At 42.1% G+C, this 22,576-nt stretch overlaps 1 protein-coding gene across 1 annotated transcript; it reads left to right on the top strand.

Moving 5' to 3' along the window:
* The first annotated feature begins 6,697 nt into the window (after positions 1-6,697).
* On the top strand, positions 6,698-21,509 carry CD180 (CD180 molecule). Its single transcript, XM_040262642.1, has 3 exons — positions 6,698-6,974; positions 15,762-15,928; positions 19,719-21,509. Exons 1-3 carry the CDS (start codon positions 6,885-6,887, stop codon positions 21,445-21,447), a joined length of 1,986 nt encoding a protein of 661 aa, XP_040118576.1. The 5' UTR covers positions 6,698-6,884; the 3' UTR covers positions 21,448-21,509.
* Positions 21,510-22,576: the final 1,067 nt, after the last annotated feature.

The raw sequence follows: 22,576 nt of genomic DNA, 5'->3' as shown, positions 1-22,576 counted from the left end.
TGGGAAGGGAGTACGTGGAGATTGTAAGTAGTCACCCTGTTTATTTAACTTTTATGTAGAGTACATCATGCAAAATGCCAGGCTGGATGAAGCTCAAGCTGCAATCAAGATTGCCAGAAGAAGTATCAATAACCTCAGATATGCAGACAATAGCACTCTAATAGCTGAAAGTGAAGAGGAACTAAAGAGCCTCTTGATGAAGGTGAAAGAGGAGAGTGAAAACCTGGCTTAAAACTCAACATTCAAAAAGCTAAGATCATGGCATCTGGTCCCATCACTTCATGACAAATAGATGGGGAAACAATGGCAATAGTGACAGACTTTATTTTCTTGGACTCCAAAATCACTGGGGACAGTGACTGCAGCCATGAAATTAAAAAATGCTTGCTCCTTAGAAGAAAAGCTGACAAACATAGAGTATTAAGAAGCAGAAACATCACTTTGTCAGCAAAGGTCCAAATGGTCAAAGCTATGGTTAGTCATGTAAAGATGGTGGGAGTTGGACCATAAAGAAGGCTGAGCACTGAAGAATTGATGCTTTCAAAGTGTGGTGCTAGAGAAGACTCTTGAGAGTCCCTTGGACAGCAAGGAGATCAAACCAGTCAATACTAAAGGAAATCAACCCTGAATGTTCATTGTTAGAACTGATGCTGAAGTTAAAACTTCAACATTTTGGCCACCTGATATGAAGAGCCAACTCATTGGAAAAGACCCTGATGTTGGGAAAGATTGAGGGCAGGAGGAGAAGGGGACGACAGAGGATGACAGGAGTTGAATGGCATCACTGACTCAATGGACATGAGTCTGAGTAAACTCCAGGACATCGTGTAGGACAGGGAGGACTGGCGTGCAACAGTCCATGGGGTTGTAAAGAGTCAGACATGACTGAGCCACTGAACTGAACTGACAGGCATTAGAATTAATCTAGAGATGATTTAAAGTATACAGGATGATGTCATAGGTTCTATGCAAATCTGACACCATTTTATGTGAGACTTGAGCATCTGCGGATGCTGCTTTCCCTTGGAGTCCTGGAACCAGTGACTCACAGATATTTGAGATGACTGTAGTCTTGCTAGTTTTTGTTCCCAGCTTTACTTTGCCTTCTGCAGAGATGCTTCTTTAAAACACAAACTTTCATGAGGGCAAGGGACCATGCATATGTTTCTATCAGAAATAATAAGTAATCCTTTATAGTCCTTTACGGGTTACCTTTCTTTCACAAGCATCCTTGAGAGATCCCAGGGCAGACAGTATTTCTCTTTCACAGAAGCTGAGACTCTAGGAGGGCAATGGCTTGTCCAAGGTCACATCAGTAGCAGTGTCTGAGGATAAAAAAAGCTGTTGAACTCCTCTGTGCTGCACACACTCCTACGTGCTACAGATCCTGTGCTCACATGAGGAAGTGAGTGCCACACGTGGAGTAGAGGAATGAACATGCTCCCGTCCGACCACAGTCATCTCGTCCCCAACAAATGCTTCTGGTCAGGCTGACAGGACATGCTGAGGACCGCCATGATGAAGAAAGGAGGCCATTGCGCGAATTTACAGAAATTGTGGCCTATCTCTTGCTGTTTTACAAACTCCTTTCCTCCCATGCTTCACTCTAAAGGGCTGTGGGAACTTAAACTAATACTACACTCTCAGTAAAAAGCATCTCAAGGGACAGGATGTGGAAAATGTTCCAGAAGGCCTAAAAGTCAATGACTTAATAATACTATGAATAATCTCAACTCTTGAGAATGCTAGACTCGTGTTTTCTTTTACATTCTTAAAAGAAAAAGGAAATGGCATGGTTGGATTAAGTTATTTTAAAGTTTATTTTTAGCTTTAAAATTTTTGATGTTAATGGACTACTATTAGGACCACTTTTATTTCAGAGTGTTTTTCTGAGAATTCCAATTCCCAGACCTGTGCTCTAGTCCCCACATTTCAGTGCCTATTAATATCATATTCATTTAAAGCTTAAGAGGAAAGCTGTAAAGATGCCTTTAAAATCCCTGCCTTTATAAAACACACCAGGTGAAAGAAAAGTTAGTAAATGGCACTCACTGTTAATTAGAAGTTAAAGCTGAACAAATATTCTATTAAGTTACACATATTTCTAGAACCACTTGTGTATAACTGGGTGACCACAGAATAGTGGAATCTATAGTTTTAGAGAAATGTACCAAATCAGAGAGTTTTTTAATTGTTATAATGGCCCACGGGAATAGGTATTTCCAATATTGATCATCTCTGGGAGAGAGAAATTCTGGGGCAAGAAGAACACCCCCTTTTCCTGAGTGCAAAGCCAAGAAGCCTTGGGCTCTGAGACATGAAAAGTCTTAGAGTATTTTTTGTGATGGGGGGAGTTGGCAATGCCATGGGAAGACACTATACCTGCTTTCATTGTGGTGGCGATGGTGGCATCAGTTTACATGGTAGAGAAAGAGCCTGGAGCAGCAGGATCAAGGCTGGCATATTGAAGCCCCTGACACAACTGAGCTTGGACTCAAGCAGGACATAAGAAGAGCCATGTGGCCTCTCCAGGTGGAAGAGGCCCACGAGCATTGCCTGTTCTGTCTAGTCTGGGGGCTTCCCAAGAGCCATCAACTGCAAAGGTAGCAGCCAGACAGCATGACACACAGGCTTGCGGGCTCTGTTCACACTCTTAGAGACAAGGGGGGGCAACTTACAACCATTATGACTGTGAACTGTGTGTCATAAGAACTTAGTAACACAAATAAATATGGAGAAATACAATGATAAGGAGTAAAACTGACCATAAAATGCATTTAAATAGTCAAGTTAAAGGAGAATTTTATATGCAAGTAGATTTAACCATCTGGAGACAGAGGGGAAAGCAGGCATGACCCAAAAAGCAGAACAAAAACTAAATGTACAAGAAGGGGAAAAAAAATACAGTTTAATACCAACTGGTACCCATAAGCTGAAACGGATATTAAACATCTAGTTCTTTGCTAAAATTGAATCACAAAAGCATATTTTGGTTTGCTGCTGCTGCTAAGTCACTTCAGTCATGTCCGACTCTGTGTGACCCCATAGACGGCAGCCCACCAGGCTCCCCCATCCCTGAGATTTTCCAGGCAAGAACACTGGAGTGGGTATTGGTTTGCACACCCTTAAGAAAAAGCAATTAGCCCTAGTCATTGCTAAGAAAGGGTAGAAAGAGCCAGACAAGGTATATAAGAACTCCACATGGTTTCCCAGACTATAATTGCCTTGAAACACACAAAAGTGAGTACACAGGCCTCCCAGACATAAAAGTGGGGAGTCACCCATAGGGTGACAGCTGACCCAAGGGATGAACTTTATGGAAATCAGGTGGAAAACAAGACACAATACAATAACAACAAAGAATGGTTTGGGGTTTACATGTAAATATGTAAAATAATTCAAGTAATATGTACTTGAATTTTATGAAAATTTCTACAGTCCACAGATCTGTTGTTTCTCCACTGACATGGGTACCAATCTGTAGAAATAAAAGAGTTACCTGTGCCTTTTTTCATCTTCTCATATCGCTCTCCATATCTCTGCAAGAACTGGTCCTTATAACAGGTGATGGCAGTCCATCTCTCAAAGGCGTTGTGAATAAATTGAGTTTGTAGCAGTCATGATGTGCATTGCTCCAGCCAAAGCTCTCTATTTTTCATATTTTCTCAGAAGGGTTAAGACCACCTACCTACATTAGTAAAGAAATAGCAATTGTCAACAAAAAGCCAGTGTAACTCTGTTTTATTGGCTCAAGTCAATGACTGTTAAATAAGTAAAATGAAATCTTTGTTTGGAAATAGAATGATAGGATTTTTCAGATGGAGAAATGCCTTGTCAAGAGTCCAGCCCCATCATTTTACTGATAAGGAAATCAAGACAGAGAGACTTTCCCAAATGCATAACTAGTTAACGGCAAAGCTAGGACCAGAATTCAAGGTAGTGCCTTTCTTGGAAGATTTGGAAAATATTCATATATACAGACGGTTAGGGTCTGTAATGCTGAACTTGTGATACAGTTGAAGGAATGATATTTTTAACCTAGAAAGGGGGATAGTTCAGGGAGATAATGACTATAATCAAATACCTGAAGGACAGACAAGTAGTAAGAGGGCTTGAACTTGTCTTCCCGGCCAGAGGAAACAAGGTTAATTATGAGAAGATAAGAGGAAAGACTTTAGTAGGTCAGTATAAGATAAAAGCCTTTAAGCAGTCAAAATATGCCAAAACAATTTGTTGGGGGATAGTAAGCTTTCTGTCACCAGAGAAACTTCAGAAAATACAAGAAAATACTGTAGTGTGTATGTTTTGTCCACAGAAAGGAGTGTGGAGGAGAAAATTCAGGCATGATAATCATTTGGATAGGGTGACCTTTAAGAGTATGTGGTCCTTTACAACCTGGGACCAAATAAGGGTTTCATTCTTGCCTCCAAGCTCTACAAGCTCTAAAACCTATCTTCCTATCTGTTTGCAATAGTTTAAATTTTAATCTATTTCATATTTCAGGGTATTATGCCCTGAATATTTGATTTGAATGCTGTGGCAGAAGGTCACTCGTATTCATTTATTTTCTTTTATACACTTGCAGAGAGTCTTTAGAATCCATTATGCAAACACATGCAGATCATATGCAAATCGCATGGCCTCAGAAAATGACAAAATCTTATGGTCTTAACTGAGCCATCAAACCTTTCTTTAAGAAGGCAAGTATAATATTCCTTTTGAATGTCTCTGGGGCAGGAGACAACTTCCTGAGAGTGATATTTACATGATGTTGGAATTGGTTACTCAGAGGAGTTTTTGCCTCACATTCTTCACATTTATGTAGAACTTTGAGGTTAAGAAAGCATTTTCACGTAAACGATCCTCATAATTACCGTTTGATCCTCGTAATTACCCTGTGGTGTTGGCAGAACAGGAATTGGAATTCTTGTTCTATTATTCAGATGGGAAGTAGAAAAGGTAAACCACCTGCCCAGCTCTGCTCCCTTGATGAACGATGGATCTGAGACTTTGGAGTAGACTTTCTTTCAGTCTAAACCTCTTCATGACACTAAAATGCATATCTTCTTTAAAGCAAGGTGCTTGTCATCAGGCTGGGTTTGCTTGGATGGATGGCATTTTGCCAAAAGCATCTTTGAAGGTGCTTCTGTTGATGAAGATGGCATTTTACAGGTGGCCAGAAAAGTCTAATTATTTGTAATAGCCCCAGCACAGAGCCAAGTCCATAGTGTCTCCAACCCTCCCTCCCTTGCTTTTTATTCACATCTGCTCTGAAATCTCTGGATGAAGAACTTTCCTTAACTTGTCCACTTTTCAGCTTTTTCAGGAGAGAGAATTTTTTCTTAAACTATGCAGAGTAACAGCACGGTCTCTTCAATGAGCCTGTCTGGATCTGAAAGATCCACCACTGTCAATTTGCATGTGTGTGTGTGTGTGTGTGTGTGTGTGTGTGTGTGTCTAGTCACTCAGTCATGTCTGACTCTTGTGGCCCCATGGACTATAGCCTGCCAGGTGTCTCTGTCCATGGAACTTCCCAGTCAAGAATACTGGAATGGGTTGCCATTTCCTCCCCTAGGGGATCTTCCCCACCCAGGGATTGAACCTGTGTCTTCTATGTCTCCTGCATTGCAGGCAGATTCTTTTCCCATTGAGCCATCAGGGAGGCTCATGTGGTCTTGGACAGGTCATTTATTCCTCTAATTATCAGTTTCTACATCCATAAAATGGGGGAAATAGCACCTCTTTGATAGAATATGTGATGAGGAGATATACACAAAAGAAAACCTGCTTAGAGTCTGACATAATATGTGTTCAATAAACGGTAGCTACTATAAGTATCATATTAGTGGTGGTAACGCAGTAATGGTGGTACCTCAAGGCATTGTGAACTCCAGTGCTAAGAACTGGCTCTTGGGAACGGAATGGGAGGACAGTAATGCCAAGTATCTCTTATATGCCAAAGGACTGAAAACCGACAATGTTTGAGGCAGCTGAATTCAGCCCAGTGAGGAATGAATGAAATTTAACTTTCTTTAATCACTATTGTATCTTGCCTCATAATGCGGGTAGTTGCAGTCCTATTTCAAGGCTATTTCTAAGAAGAAATAGAGCCAAGGCTGACATCCTTAACTCTGCTCTCTCTGAGCCGGACTGCTCTGTATATGGCAGTGACCTTTACTTCCCTGGGTGACCTTGGGAAGGGATTTCATGGCAGCCGCTTCAGCAAGCTTGAATCACTGGGTCATGGGATGGATTTGTCTTCCTCCTATACCGAGACTAGATGTGGGGACCGCGGAGGAGGCTGAGGCAGCAGCTCCACCCTCTTTCTGGGATGACCCTGCTCCCTCTTGCCCTAGTTCCCGGGTCCAGCAGCTGCCCCTGGAGGGCACCTTCCCTCCACGCCCGCAGAGTGCTCTGCCCTTCCAGTGCACCCCAGTCCCTTTCCTGGTCACTCATCCAGGCTAACTAACAAGGTGGCCTCCTCCATGAGGACAGCCTCCTGCTCCCACAAGCTTCTTTCATGGAGAGGGACTTTCATGGAGAGGAAGCTTGCTGAGGGTCACTAGGAACCATGGTCTGAGTGTCCATGTGACCAGAGCAAGGGGACTGCACAACTGATTTCTGTTTGCCAGAAGTGCCTGGGTCATTCTGAGGTTGGGTGCTCAGCTATTTTTGGCAAGAATGAGTCCTATGCAAAAGGGACTTCCCCTTTTTTGCAGCACAAAGCCACCAAATGCTGAGCAGTCAAGAGTATTTCTTATTCCCAGATTACCCTCTGAGCACCTCTCTGGCTGCCAGATTACCAAGGTTGTCATAGCTTGATTCGATTTCTCAGCTCCAGGCTTTAGCTAACCGTACCAGGCTGGGTGGCCTCGGTCCTGGGAATGGCTCCCTGTGTCAGCTGCTTCCTGTTGGTGGTGCTGATTTCTGCCGGCTGTAAAGCCATCCCCTCCTCAGATCCGAAGTGCACTGAGGTGAGTCCAGCCTATTTGTCTTTGTCCAGATTCAACTGCCGGGAAATGTTGAGATTCAGCATGCAGTCGTATCTGAGCCTTGGTGTTCCAATATCCACTGTCTTTAAAAGGGCAATGGGGTATGTAGAACTTTTTCTTTGCTGTGAATAAGGAGCCAAAGAGCTCTACTGGGGAGGTGTACTCACTGATTCCTAGTAGGAAGAGGTGAGAGTTGTTCTCCTCTGCACATAATTTCCCCCAAATAATCCCAGTTGGGACATAAAATGTCAACAAGGTCCTAGTGCAAAGAGCAGAGCTCCAAGCCTGCTTCCTAGCATAAAGGAGCTGTTTGTCCAACCTCCCACCATAGGGCGACTATCCCAAAGAGTCCTTCAGTTTCCTGGCATTCAGGGTGGAGGTAAGTGAAGACCACCTGTGCCAGGATTTAGAGAAGAGAAAGATCATTCTGAATGAACCTGGCTTTCTCCTCGAGTCAGACCCTCCATCTGTTTCACTAAACCCACAGGAGTAACAGCTGAGAGTAGAGCCAAATTGTACCTTCTGTCTTGGACCATAGCAATGTTTATCGACCTCTGGGAAGTTCTTGGGGCTTCCGAAGTGGCTCAATGATAGAGAACCCGTCTGCCAATGCAGGAGACATAAGAGATGAGGGTTTGATTCCTGGGTTGGGAAGATCCCCTGGAGGAGGGCATGGCAACCCACTCCAGTATTCTTGCCTGGAGATGCCCATGGACAGAGCAGCTTGCAGGCTAGAGTCCATGGGTTTGCAAGAGTTGGGCATGACTGGAGGCGACTTAGCAATCACGCATGCACAGGAAGTTCTTGGTCAGGGTGATGAGATAGAGAAAGAAAAAGGGATCATTCTCTTACCATCTTCCTCCCTTTACCTCTGATCCCATCAGGTATCCGGCACCACATGGCCTGTCAGACAAGGGCTGTGGACAGGAAGGACTATCAGTCTCAGTGGCTGAGTGGGCTGCTTTCCTAGTTTGGAGCTGAATGACAAAAAAGAGGCAGGAGTAGCTCAGTGGAGAAAAGCAGAGCCTAAGACCCAGGGTCAGGAGAATCAGGGAAAGTGGGGCAAGGACCTGCCAGACAAGAGGAAGAACAGAAGCCAGGACTTTAACAAGGCCTAGGAGCAGAAAGCAATAGGACCTTGTTAGTCTTGTGCATGTATGATCAGAAGGTAAGTCATGTCCAACTCTTTACAACCCCATGGACTGCCAGCCTCCTCTGTCCATGGAATTTTCCAGGAAAGAATACTGGAGTGGGTTGTTGTTTCCTTCTCCAGGGGATATTCCTGACCCAGGGATCGAACCTACATCTCCTGCATCGGCAGGTGGATTCTTTACCCCGAGCCACCTGGGAAGCGTTGTTGATCTGATATTGGGATGGAATCAGGATGCGCGTTCAGACCAAAAGGAAGTACAGTGCCCAGGGGAAATTGCTCCATCTGCTACAATAGTGTACCGCAGACCAGATGGTGCCAACAACAGGAACCTACTTTGGTACAACTCTGCAGGCTAGAAGTCCAAGATCAAGGTGTCAGCAAGGTTGCTGAGGCCCCTTTCCTTGGCTTATTGATGGCCTTCTTCTCAGGCCCTATCCTGAAAACAAGGGTTTGGTTCTGTTTTGAGTTCAGTAAACTTTTTATTGAAGTAAAATTTACATACAGAAAAGTCTACCACCCCTAAGGGCAGAGCTCAGTGAGTTTTCACCAAGTGGACACATCCATGTGAGCGGCCTGCAGAACAAAACGCAAAACCTTCTCAGCACCTACAAAGCCCTCCCGTGTCTCCTCCAGATCACCAGCCCCTCAGGCCCTCCAGCATTCTCACTTCTATCACCAAAAATGGATTTTGCCTCTTTTTTGTTTTGTATACCTGAGACTAGTGTATACTCTCTGTATCTGTTGCTCAATATCAAGCTTATGAGATTTATCGACGATGTTGTGTGCAGCCACCATGGGCTCGTTTCCATCACTGAATGGTATTTTGTTGCGTTGCTGTTGTTTGCTAGGTCGTGTCTGACTCTCTTGCGACCCTGTGGACTGTAGCCCGCCTGGCTCCTCTGTCCATGGGATTATCCAGGCAAGCATACTGGAGTGGGTTGCCATGCCCTCCTCCAGGGGATCTTCCCAACCCAGGGATAGAACCCATCTCTTGCATTTCCTGCATTGGCAGGCAGATTCTTTGGAAGCTCCACATTCTTATCTAGGTCTTCAGTAAACAAATAAACAAATACTTATTAGGTATATATCAAGGAGTAGATGTATTTCATCATAGGGTACACATATGTTTAACTTTAGTAAATATTGCCAGTTTTCAACATGTTAGTATCCATTTATTCTCACCAGCAGTGGATATAAGTTCTGATTGCCCCAATGCCTCACAAACATTTGCTATTGTTTAAGAACATTAGCTATTCTGATGGATGAGTAGGGGCATTTCACTGTGCCCCTGATAATTATTTTCCTGATAATTAAATTGAGTATATTTGTGTATTTCTGTGTGTATGTCTGTGTGCGTAAGTGCCTTTTCCAATCTTTGGCTCATTTTCTCTTAGACTGTTCACCAGTTTTTGGTTTTGTTTTTGTTTTTTGGTAGTAGTTCTTTATGTATTCTGGATACAGTTTCTTTATCAGATTGCAAATATCTTCTACTCTGTGGCTTGCCTTTTCATTCTAAATATTTTTTGAAGAACAGAAGTCCTTAATTTTAACATAGCTTGATTTATCATTTTTCTTTTATTTATTTTAAGTGAATGTCTATTTTGTTTAAGAAATTTTTGCCAGCCCAAAGCAACAAAGATATTATCCTGTATCTTCTTTTGGACGTTTTATCATTTTTTATCATTTTGTATTTATTTCTAAGTTTCACATGTAAATTTACAGTCCATCTGGAATTATTATTATTGTTTTTGCATGTGATGTAGAGGAGGAGTCAAGATGAATTTTTAAATAAAACTTTTCATTTGAAAAAAATGTCAAACCTTGAAAAATTCTGAAATATTCTCAAAATATTATAATGTATGCAGACAAATACTCCACACAGAATCTTCCGTGTTTAAATGGAATGTATGTATGCATGTGTGTGTATCGTAAGTAACAAAATTAGATCTATGACCAAGTGTCTGAAGGTTGGTAAATATGCAAACCATAGCTGGAGTTCAGCCTTCTGTGATTTGGATTCACCTGATATTTTAGATGTGCTCTTGAATTATTGCTTGTGAATATAGGCATGCCTGCTCCTTTCAGATGACTATTTGTCATTGTACACTCACTAAGTCATATCCAACTTTTTGCAACACCATGTACTGCAGCACACCAGGCTTCCTGTCCTTCACTATCTCCCAGAGTTTTCTCAAACTCATATCCATTGAGTCGGTGATGCCACCCAAACCATCTCATCCTCTGTCATCCCCTTCTCCTCCTGCCCTCCATCTTTCCCAGCATCAGGGTCTTTTCCAATGAGTCAGCTCTTGGAATCAGGTGGCCAAAGTATTGGAGCTCTAGAATCAGTCCTTCCAATGAACATTCAGAGTTGATTTCCCAGATGACTATTCAGTCCCCTCAAACCCATGGTAGGAGACAATCCTTCATGTCCAGGTATGGGGGAAAGTGCTTAGTAAAGCTCTGTTTTAAGAGAACTCCAAGTTCATGATACACGGGCTTCCCAATAACTCTAGACAGTGACAGTGATGTTTCAATGATCCAGGGAGATGCTGACTTTTCTTGTGGGCACTTGATGTATATTACCTTGTTAATCCTCAGAGCTGGTCTACCAAGAGAGGTTATTGATAGCTGAGCAAAACAGGAGGCTCAGAGAACACAGCTTGGTAGTTGAGAGCTGGAATGTGAACTCAAGCAGTCTGCCTCAAGACACACAGAAAGTGAACTGCTTTTAATCTCAGTGCCCTTTGCCTGGAGTCAGGTTGCCAACAGAGTTTTAGGGATATGACCTCGTCAGAGTTTTTTGTTTTATTTTCAGAGAGTAACTGATACTCTGGGATTTGACTCAGTCAAATTGCTGTTTCTGGATAGAAAGAGGTGATTAGCGAGGGAAGGTTGGAGTTCAGTGTCCAGATTCCCCATGCCTGGGGAGCTGGCTGCTGCTGCGGGTGCCAAGTGCAGAAGGGACATCCAGACAGGTGGGAATCAGTGCGTGTGTGAAACTCAGAGAATCTGAAGTCAGAAAAGGATCTCAGCACTTGTGAGGCAAGAAATACTGTGTGGTGGGAGGGAGTCAGAGATACAGCAGGAAGAAGCAAAGTAAGATCATGATTGAAAAAATGCAAATGAATACCTGGAGGGAAAAGGGACTGCAGACACAGATGGAGCATTTGGGCGCCCCGATCTGTGTAATGGCACCGCTCTGAGGTGGGGCTGGAGAAAAAGGGATGGGCATGGGTCCCAGTGCAAATGCCCGTGACTGGAATAGAGGTGGGCATGGGTCAGTTGTCCTGAATACCACGGTGCTTTGCCTCAGCCCTGAGTAAGTTCACATCCAGAAGGGTCCAGACTGCAGTGGAATGGCCAAAGCAGAAGAGTGAGAAAGTGACTTTGGAAACTGACCCCAGACTGAGGTCTAGCAACCAAATCTGGGTTTATAGGAAGTGGTCACGTGGGGCTCAAAGAAACCACAGGGCTGCAAAAGCAGTGGTGGGTATCTGCCTAGAAAAGCAACTGAACATGTGGTCCTCGCAGCTGACCCAGCCCTGAGCACAGTGGCAGTGACCACATAGCTGGGACACAGGATTTCTCTTCTACACCCCACCCTTTCAGGCTCCTTACTATTATGTCTGCTGCCCAGGAATCCTGTGCTATGCTATGGGAGCTCACTCTTAGGAAGTTTCACTGTGAAAACTGTCAGCGAGAAAGACACAATCTCACTGATACAGTTTTACAAAAAGTGTGTAACCTGAATCAGATCATGAGGAAACAAACCACAGAGAAGGAAAATCCTGCAAACTGCTAGCCAGGATTCTTAAAAAAATTAATCAATGTCAGTAGAGATCATGAAAGGCTGAAGAGTCTGCTCAGATTAAAGGAGACAGAAGGATGTGGAAATGAGAGACAATGATTGAATGGAAATGTGATGTAAAAGCCATGTTGAGGAGCCCAGAATAGTCTCTGAAATGTGCTTGGTTTTCAAATTTTCTTATGAGTTCTTATCATTTGCCTCATTCCTTAGGAATCAAGGGCAGATAATTCACTGCAGTTTACCTAACTAGAGATTATTGAAGGTTACAACCCAGGCTTCCAGTGAGCTTCTCAGTCCTCCTGGGAAGGGTTGTGCTCTGGTTCTTGGGTTTTCACTGGGTTGAAACTGAGCTATCCCTTTCCATTTGCTAGGCCACTGGTTCAGGAGAGCTCATATCCCTTTCAACTTTTGGAATCACATTAACACAGTGAAGTGCTTAGTGAAGCATACGAGAGGAGTAATTTAGTTGTCACAGAAATGTATATATTCTGGAAAAGGAGGGAATTGCCAATGCCGAGACTTTTACTGCAGGGCCAGAACAGAGCAAGACAAACTGAGGGAAGGCCCCATTTCTCCATGTATTTATGACGTCAGTGATGCCAGAGGAGATCAGAAAAGAAAACTGGGTCTCCTCAAAGCTAATCTGAACCTCAGAAGGTGTACATACATCTTCTCCCTGGGTCTTCTCTCTTCATGGGGACCAAGAGGGATCTCACAGCATGTGTTTTCCCTCACCAGTTGACTAAATTTAAAATAAATTTTAAAATTTAAATTTAAAAAAATTTAAATATATTTTAAAGGCCAAGTGTGCATTGCAAGGGCATTCTGTGGATTTGTGGCAGTGCCTGAAGGACTTTGGGTCTATGAAACAATTATGGATGACAAGGGATTATAAATATGGCATTTTCACCGATGACTTTGTAACATTGTTACAATGTAGAAGAAAACTGGACTTCTCTGGTAGCTCAGATGGTAAAGAATCTGCCTGTAATGCAGGAGACCTGGGTTTGACCTCTGGGTAGGGAAGATCCCCTGGAGAAAGGTATGGCAACCCACTCCAGTATTCTTGCCTCAAAAATTCCATGGACAGAGGAGCCTGGTTGGCTACAGTCCGTGGGGTCACAAAGAGTCAGACATGACTGAGCGACTAACACTTTCATGTAGAAGAAAACCAGTGACTTCCTGTAAATGAGCGTACTCAGTGTTGCCAAAAACAAGAGCCTGGCTAAGCAGAAGTCGGAGAGTGAGTAAGGCAAAAAGCAATTAAAATGGCGACACCTCTAAATCAAAGCACTTCAGGGTAAAGGCAGATGAGTGCCATCTTCTGTGTGCAGTTAAGCAGACCCGTTTGCAGCTCAGCATGAGGAAAGCTGCTGATGCAGATTTCAGTGGGGCAGGCCATTCCCTATCTGGGGCAGTCTCAATGGGGCCTCTGGGGAGGACACCATGTGGCCTGGAGAAAGCAGGGCCTGAAAGGTGCGATGAAATCAAGTGGAGCCTGAGATGAGCTGAGAGATGGTCCGTGGTTCTGGAATGTCTATCTTCTTTGTGTCTCCAAGTTGTACTTCTCTTGGAGAAGCATTTCTTTCTTTCCCTGGAGCTTCCCAATGCAATATATACCCCACCAGACCTTCACACCTGTCCCACCACGCTTTATCCTAAGGCATCAGCCAGATAAATTTATGAGCCCATAATTCTAAGGGCCTCTAATGAACCCCTTCACATTTTTACCTGCTTAGTCCAAGATCTGTAACTTGAGTTAGCACATCTAGCAAGCAGTAAGCAGCAGATGTGAGAACACTTGATTCTCACATCAGCATGTGGGACCCAGCATGAGGAAGTCCTCTGAATTTACATGCAGAGCTGTGCCCTATGCTGGCTCTGGTATCAGCAGCCTGCAGTTTCAGAGATCCTAAACTGAGTCATACTTCAAGATTATAAGACCTTATGACCTAAGGTCTGTGCCATGCTGCTAATTCTTTTCTTTTTTAAACATTAAGAAAATTTCTAAACATATACAAAAATGGTTAGTTATAGGGAACCTTGTACGGATCACTCCACATTCAGCAACCACCAACATTTTGGCTACTAATTTCCTCCATCCACTCTCTCCTTTTTTGCCAAAGTATTTCAAAGCAAATCTCCACCATCACGTCATTTTGCCTCTAAAACCTTCAAAAAGTAACTCAAAATAAGAACATCTCTCCTACATAATTACAAGGTCATTATCATTAACAAAATTTGCAGTTCTTTAATATTCTATAATATCCTGTCCTCATTTGAAGTTCTCTTACAATATTTTCCCAAATGCCTTATTTGAATCAGAATCTAAAGAAGTACCAGAAGTGAAGAAAGTGTTACTCACTCAGTCGTGTCATTTTAGCTCCATAGACTGTAGCCCGCCAGGCTCCTCAGTCCAGGGATTCTCCAGGCAAGGATACTACAGTGGGTTGCCATTTCCTTTTCCAGGAGATCTTCCCCACCCAGGAAGATCACCCAGGAACCCACATCTCTTGTGTCTCCTGCTTTTGCAGGTGGGTTCTTTACCACTAGTGCCACCTGGGGAGCTCCGTACTTCAAACTGCATCACATCACAAAGTGTGCAGTATCTGATTGTCTTCTTGTGTTGACACTAGAGTTGATGTATTTGTTTCAAAATGAAAAAACAAACCAACATTTTTATGCATCCAAAATCAAAACTATAAAACAAACTACATTCAGAAAAGGCTTGTTTTTATCACCATACCTCAATCTGCTTCCTTCCCTTCCCTTAAATATAGCCAGTTTAGGGTTCACCTCCCCCGTTTCTTCTTGTAAATGTAAGAAAATGCACACATACTTTCCTTAGGTGTCATACGGTATACTACATATTATATGCAACATATACTAATACATGTCTGTATCTTGATCTTTTTCCCTTTATAATTAACCTGCATATCACTCCAGTCATGAAATTAAAAGACGCTTACTCTTTGGAAGAAAAGTTATGACCAACCTAGACAGAATATTCAAAAGCAGAGACATTATTTTGCCGACTAAGTTCCGTCTAGTCAAGGCTATGGTTTTTCCAGTGGTCATGTATGGATGTGAGAGTTGGACAGTGAAGAAGGCTGAGCGCTGAAGAATTGATGCTTTTGAACTGTGGTGTTGGAGAAGACTCTTGAGAATCCCTTGGACTGCAAGGAGATCCAACCAGTCCATTCTGAAGGAGATCAGCCCTGGGATTTCTTTGGAAGGAATGATGCTAAAGCCGAAACTCCAGTACTTTGGCCACCTCATGCAAAGAGTTGACTCATTGGAAAAGACTCTGATGCTGGGAGGGATTGGGGGCAGGAGGAGAAGGGGACAACAGAGGATGAGATGGCTGGATGGCATCACTGACTCGATGGACGCGAGTCTGAGTGAACTCCGGGAGTTGGTGATGTGCAGGGAGGCCTGGCGTGCTGCGATTCATGGGGTCGAAAAAGTCGGACACGACTGAGCAACTGAACTGAACTGAAACTGAATGATTATATGTGAAGATTGTATTTAGTCTTTTCTTAGCTACACAGGGTTCCATTTTGTGAATGTACATATTTCAACTGGCCTATATGGATAGATAATCTGGTTATTGCCAACCTTTTGCTATTGTAAAAAATACTACAATGAATAATGTTATGCATAGTCATTTTGTGCTTTTCTAAGTATTTTATTTGGTGAAGATTCCTAGAAGTGAGACCTCTGCCCAAAGGATAAAACATGTAATTTTACTCGAAAGCCAGTAAATATACTGTCTAATATTGGCTCACACTGTTTCTCTTCTCAGAAAGAAGGCAACAGGACATACAACTGTGAAAACTTAGGTCTCAGAGAAATTCCTGACACTCTACCAAACACAACTGAAGTTTTGGAATTCAGCTTCAACTTCTTGCCTACAATTCAAAATACAACCTTCAGCAGGCTCATAAATCTTATCTTTTTGGATTTGACCAGGTTTGTATCTGAGTTTTGTGTGTGTGCTTGATGTTTTACTTAGGTCAAAACACAATGTGCATTCAAACTGCTTCCAGGACCTTCCTTTGGGGGAGCAGGACAACCTCCTTATTCTGCGTGTTTACCCCTTCCCATGAAATGTTTTTACACAGGTAAAATATGATTTAAATAAGCACCAATCAGTGGAGAGGAAAGTGGCTTATTCTCAAAATAGATTGTGTCTGCAGTGCTGTTTAAGAAGTTCGAAAGAATGTCAATAACACAACTGGAAATAATCTTGTACTAAATCAGATGTCACATCATACTATATTTTAGCAGAGTTGATTATGAATGGGTGTGACATTTTAAGAAAAAAATTAGAGGAGACTTATACACCATCTACTAACTTTTTTCCTGAAAATTGGTTTTAGAGGCAGGATGAAGATTCTAAATGCTGACCCAGGGCTTCTGAGCCAGTGGGCGGAAGTGCCAGAAGAAAATAAAGGGATAGAGCAAGAGAGAAATGCAGCTGGTGTGTGTGTGGTGTGTGTGTGTGTGTGTGTGTGTGTGTAAACTAGCGGAGTGCTCCATATGTGGATGGAGCCTGCTACTCTTGCAGAAGTTCCATTTCTTCTACTTTGGTCCTTCAACTTAAGCTTCTACAGAGCAGGAGAGTATTCATATCCTTTTCTGTTGTTTAGTCACTAAGTTATGTCCAACTCTTTTGTGACCCCATGGAAGGTAACTCACCAGGCTCCTCTGTCCGTGGGATTTCCCAGGCAAGAATACTGGAGCGGGTTGCCATTTCCACCTCCAGGGGATCTTCCCCACCCAGGGATCGAACCTGTGTCTCCTGCCTCTTTTGCATTGCAGGTGGATTCTTTACCACTGATCCACCAGGAAAGTCCTTTCACATCCATAAGACTATACAGTTACATCTGCATGACCGCCACTGGGAGGCAGGCGTGGTAAATACTGCCATTCCACCTGCGTTAGATGGGGACACAGAGGCTCAAGGAGATTTTGCGAGCTTGCTTAAATTCACACAGGAAGGAAACTGGGACTTTTGCTCTCTTGACTCCCAGTCCAGAATTTACTTTCTCTTTTAACATTTCTCATTCTCACATGAGAAGAGTCTGACTTTTTAAGAAGTACTGGGCCAGGAGAGCTTTCATAACTAGATGACTCTGTTTCCTCTTCTGCTGTTTTCAAAAAGTGGTAAAACGGGACCTCATACTTTCTAAAGTCCTCCTCCCTCTGCTCCCCTCCCCACCCTGTATCTGACTACAAATGTGGCGCTGTTTTCACGATCTTACACAGTTGCTGTCTCCTTAGCTTTACCAGTTTGCTTTCTTTGCCCTTTGCTCATTCTCCTGTCTTGCTTTCCAAAACTTCCTCTCTGGAATTCTTTTCCTTTTTAGACATTTGGTTACTGTCTGTTAGCAGTCAACTTCCTCAGTTCTTTATTTTCTGAAAATATTTTTATTTCACTCTGATTCTTGCAAGATAACGTTTCCTGGCGTATGTCATCACTCTGTGGCAACTATCTAGGCTGACAGTAGTTTCGTTCTCAGCCCTTCAAGAATATCATTCCAGGCTCCCATTGTTGCTGTTGGGAGGTCATCTATCTGTCCAGTCATTGTGCATATGTTGAATATCTGTCTTTTCTTCTCTGGATATTTTCAATAGCTTCTCTTTGTCCTTGGAATTCTATAATATCACAGTGACACATTGTGTACATTGTCAGGCTCCTTGAATCTGAGTTTTGTGTCTTTCATCAGTTATAAAATATTCTAGCCACTATCCATTTGAACTCTGGTTTGCTCCCACTCACCCTTGTATCATCTTTGGATCTCTGATTAGACTTATATTGCATCATCTTAACTGTCCTTTATATATCTTAATATCTCTTTATTGTCTTCCAACTCATTTTTTTTTTATTTTGGCTACATTCTAGGTAATTTCCTCATATTTACTTCTAGTCCATTAATATCCTCTTTAGCTGCATTTAATCTCTTGTATAAGCTCTCTATTGGTTTTCTAATTTCAATTATTAACTTTTCCCATTTTAATATCATTTATTTTATATTTTACAAATATATGAGGTCAGTTTTAATATTTTTTCCTTCATCATACTTTTGGTTCTTACTATTTCCTTTAAGCATATCAAGCATGTTTGACATAGTGTATTTATAATGATATGATAATACATATAAGCTTTATCATCTATTCTTTATACATCTTATACATATATTGCATACACACACACATATGTATGATATATCTGATAACTGGCATCTGCTGCCTTTTTAAATCTGATTCTGTAGAGCTTTTTTTTTTTTTGGCTGACTTTGGCTAATGTGTTTTCCTTACGTGTTTAGTTAATTTTTATTTTGAGAATTTATCATGTAGAATTTTGTATAAATCTTTGTTTAAAATGTTTCCTTGAACTAGATAATACCAAAGAACTATTAATATTGGTATGTGCGACAATGGCATCATGGCTATAGAAAATAAGCCTTTTTTTTTTTTGAGATGCATACAGAAATATGTATAGACACCTAGGATTTGACTTAATTTAAGAGAGAGAAGTAGGTATAGAAGAAGAAATGACTATGGCAAAATGGTGAGAACTGTTGTATCTGTGTGATATATACATGGAAATTCATTGTACTATTCTCTTTACTTTTATGTAAATTGGAATGGTTTTTATGTAAATCTTTTCACCTGCTAGTTACCTGAAATCACTACCAATCTGGAACTGTTTTAAGCTAAATTTTCCATTTGGGTTTCTTTGGAGAAGTCCACAGAGGCAGTGTAAACTGAGGCTACAGTTTTCATTGGTGGAAGCTGGTGGTGATTAGAGAATCTCAGAGGATGTTTTCCTTGTTGTTCTTCTTGTTTTTCTACCCAGAAGCAAGGTCAAGATAAACATATATCTTCAAAGTCTCCGTCAGTGAGTTTTCTTTTTTTAGGTTCACCCACTGAAAGGATCCCTTGAGGGTCCTGGTAGTTTGCAGGTTTTTGAAAAGACCTCCTATTCTATCCCCAAAGCTCTGTCTCCTGCCACTGGGCTGTGTTGCTCATTAAACTCTGGACTCTAGGCCACCAAGGATCAGCAGATATTGACAGATACGGCACAACTAGCTCCAGAGTTTGGTCCTATGGTTTCAAGCTTCCTTTTGACACTACATCTCTAAACCATTCACTTATTGACCTCCAGGGGAGCTCTGTGTGTTTGTGTGTGGATGTACAGTGCAGTATTTGGAGGTATAACATCAGGATGAGTTTTCTCTGAACCTCTAGTTCCATATTTCTATGGAGCATTTTCATATATATCATTTGAATCACAACCATTCTACACAGCAATCATTGTTTGCTATACTTTATAGAAGAAAAAACAGAGGTTGAGAAAATTTGTGACTTGCCCAGGATGGCATAGATAACCTATTTTATATATCATGTTATACATTATGTATTTTATGACATATTTTATATTGCTTATAACAGTAAATAATAGTTTGATTTTGTCTACAAACAAACTACTAATTGTTCCAAACACAAATCTCTGAGAGTTCAACTTAAAATATACAGAAAAAAATTCTAAGTCAGAGTGTTCAGATCTGAGGCTAGTCATTAACTCCACAGGCCACCTGAGGGTACTGAAGAAAGCTTATTGTCTTTTACTTTGAATAATAATGTACACTGTTTTTACTCTACACAAAAGATGGCCTTGCTATTGTAAGTCACTGTAATAGAATTTTTTTCTTTTCTTTAATTAATTCTTCTTAAACACTATTATCTTTTTAAGGTGTCAGATTAACTGGGTACATGAAGATACTTTTCAAAGCCATCATCAACTGAACACCATTGTGTTAACTGGAAATCCCCTGATATTCATGGCAGAAACCTCACTTACTGGGCCCAAGTTGCTGAAGCATCTTTTCTTAACCCAAACAGGAATATCCAATCTCGAGTTTATACCAGTGCACAACCTGGAAAATTTGGAAAGTTTGCATCTTGGAAGCAACCATATTTCCTCCATTAATCTCCCAGAAAACTTCCCAACACAGAATCTGAAAGTCCTGGATTTTCAGAATAATGCTATACACTACATCTCTAGAAAAGACACCAATGCTCTGGAACAGGCCACCAACCTAAGCCTTAACTTCAATGGCAATGACATTAAAGGCATTGAACCCGGGGCTTTCAATTCAAAGATCTTTCAAAGTTTGAAATTTGGAGGGTCTCTCAACTTATCTATTATATTTAAAGGTCTGCAGAACTCTACTGTTCAGTCTCTTTGGCTGGGGACATTTGAGGACACTGATGACCAAGATCTCACTTCAGCCACATTTGAGGGCCTTTGTGACATGTCTGTTGAGAGCATCAACTTACAAAAGCACCATTTCAATGACTTATCATCGTCCACATTTCGGTGCTTCACGCGACTCCAGGAGTTGGATCTGACAGCAGCTCACTTGAAAGGATTGCCTTCTGGGATTGAGGGTATGAACTCGCTCAAGAAATTAGTTCTCAATGCAAATAATTTTGATCAGTTGTGTCAAATCAATGCTGCCAGTTTCCCGTCCCTTAGGGACCTTTATATCAAAGGCAACATGAGGAAACTTGACCTCGGCACTAGGTGTTTAGAAAAACTAGAAACTCTTCAGAAACTTGATTTAAGCCACAGTGATATTGAGGCTTCTGACTGTTGCAATCTGCAACTCAAAAACCTACGCCACCTGCAATACTTAAACCTGAGCTACAATGAGCCCCTTGGTCTCGAGGATCAGGCGTTCAAAGAATGCCCTAAGCTAGAACTCCTGGATTTGGCATTTACCCACCTACGTGTTAAGGCTCCACACAGCCCTTTCCAAAACCTCCATCTCCTGCGGGTTCTGAATCTCTCTCACTGCCTCCTAGATACCAGCAATCAGCACCTTCTAGCAGGCCTGCAGGATCTCCGGCATCTGAATTTACAAGGGAATTCCTTTCAAGATGGGAGCATCTCAAAGACCAACCTACTTCAGACAGTAGGCAGCTTGGAGACTCTGATTTTATCCTCCTGTAATCTCCTCTCCATAGACCAGCAAGCATTCCAAGGCCTTGGGAATGTGAACCACTTAGACTTGAGCTACAACAGCCTGACAGGAGACAGCGTGGATGCTCTTAGCCATCTTAAGGGGAGCTGCCTCAATCTGGCCTCCAATAACATTCGCGTCATCCCACCCCATCTCCTCCCTGCCTTGTCTCAGCAGAGTACCATTAATTTCAGTCACAATCCCCTGGATTGCACTTGCTCAAATATTCATTTCATAACATGGTACAAAGAAAATCTACATAAACTTGAGGACTTGGAGGAGACTACGTGTGCAAATCCCCCATCTTTAAGGGGAGTGAAACTGTCCGACGTCAAACTGCACTGTGGGATTACCGGCATGGGCATTTTCTTTACTGTAGTATTTGTATTCTCGCTCATCCTTCTGCTCATTTTTTCAGTTAAATTTATTCTTAGGTGGAAATACCAGCACATTTAGTGCTGAAGGTTTCTGGAGATGGAAAATAAATATGCTTAGCAAAATTGCCCTTGGTAAAGGAACTGTTGTCTGTTAGTGACTAGATTTTTTTGATTGGTTCCTGGAATTGGGTAGGGATTCAATGTACTTTTCAGAGTCCCAGAACTGATGAACCTCCCAGGAAGGTAAACTGTCTAGGGCCAGAGGGTCAGATGCAGCTATGAGAGGCACAGAGTCTTTTGCTCATATGGAAGGTGGGTAGAAGTTGAGGGGGGCCAGTGGTAGGGAAAGGCCAGGAGACTATTAGGAGGTCATCACTTCCACTCATCAGCATCCCTGGAGGCACTTCCTACCTTGACCCTCCCTCATCCCTCTCTCCTACAGCTCTGGTATTGTGCTTGGGTCTGAGTTCTCAGTAATATAGCCATTTGGCAAACAAGTTGGGGATAAAGTCTCAAAGTATATTTTAAATGAAAAAGAGAAAACACAATGAATTTAAAAGAAGAGGCTGAGAAATGAATCTTACCATCAAATGGACTTCATTAACCTCCTTTATCCTTAAATCTCCAAGGATTCCACAATGCCATCATGGTACAAATAGCTCTAAGGAAAAAGAAAAAAAAAGACATCCTCACCAAGATGCCCCTCCCCCAAGGTTGAGATGTTTTGCACATTGACTACCCTCATTTCAGAACCAAGGAGGCTTTTTTTTGTTTGTTTGTTTTTTAACCTATCTGGTGTTCTCACTCTTATTACGTTACAGATCCTAACTTACAGATGGGCTGTGTATTTTTCAAAAGAAAAATATTCTTTCCATTTGAATGTCTGGTCCTTGGAAGCTTCTTTCTCATAGGAACCATGAGATAAATGGTGGTTTGGTTCCCAAGCCAGCTCTCAAAAGCCTACTCACCTGGGACAGCAACAGAGACAGCACATTTACAATGAAAACCAGTGGAAGAAAGAAAGCATTCAGGCACCCTCACCACTGGGAACCCAACAAGCTGCCTCTGTGAGGAGTAGTTTCTGTTGAGGCTGGAGATATTGCAAAGATGGTTCCAGCAAGAGAGAGTGGACAGGGCCAATGAATGCAGACAGAGAACTGGGAAGCCGGCAGCGTTATACTCAGGTCTTCTTCCCAAGGCCCAAAGGG

This window comes from Oryx dammah, unplaced genomic scaffold, assembly GCF_014754425.2.
Source record: "Oryx dammah isolate SB20612 unplaced genomic scaffold, SCBI_Odam_1.1 HiC_scaffold_20, whole genome shotgun sequence".
Classification (NCBI taxonomy): Eukaryota; Metazoa; Chordata; class Mammalia; order Artiodactyla; family Bovidae; genus Oryx; species Oryx dammah.
This window is presented reverse-complemented; position numbering and strand designations above follow the sequence as displayed.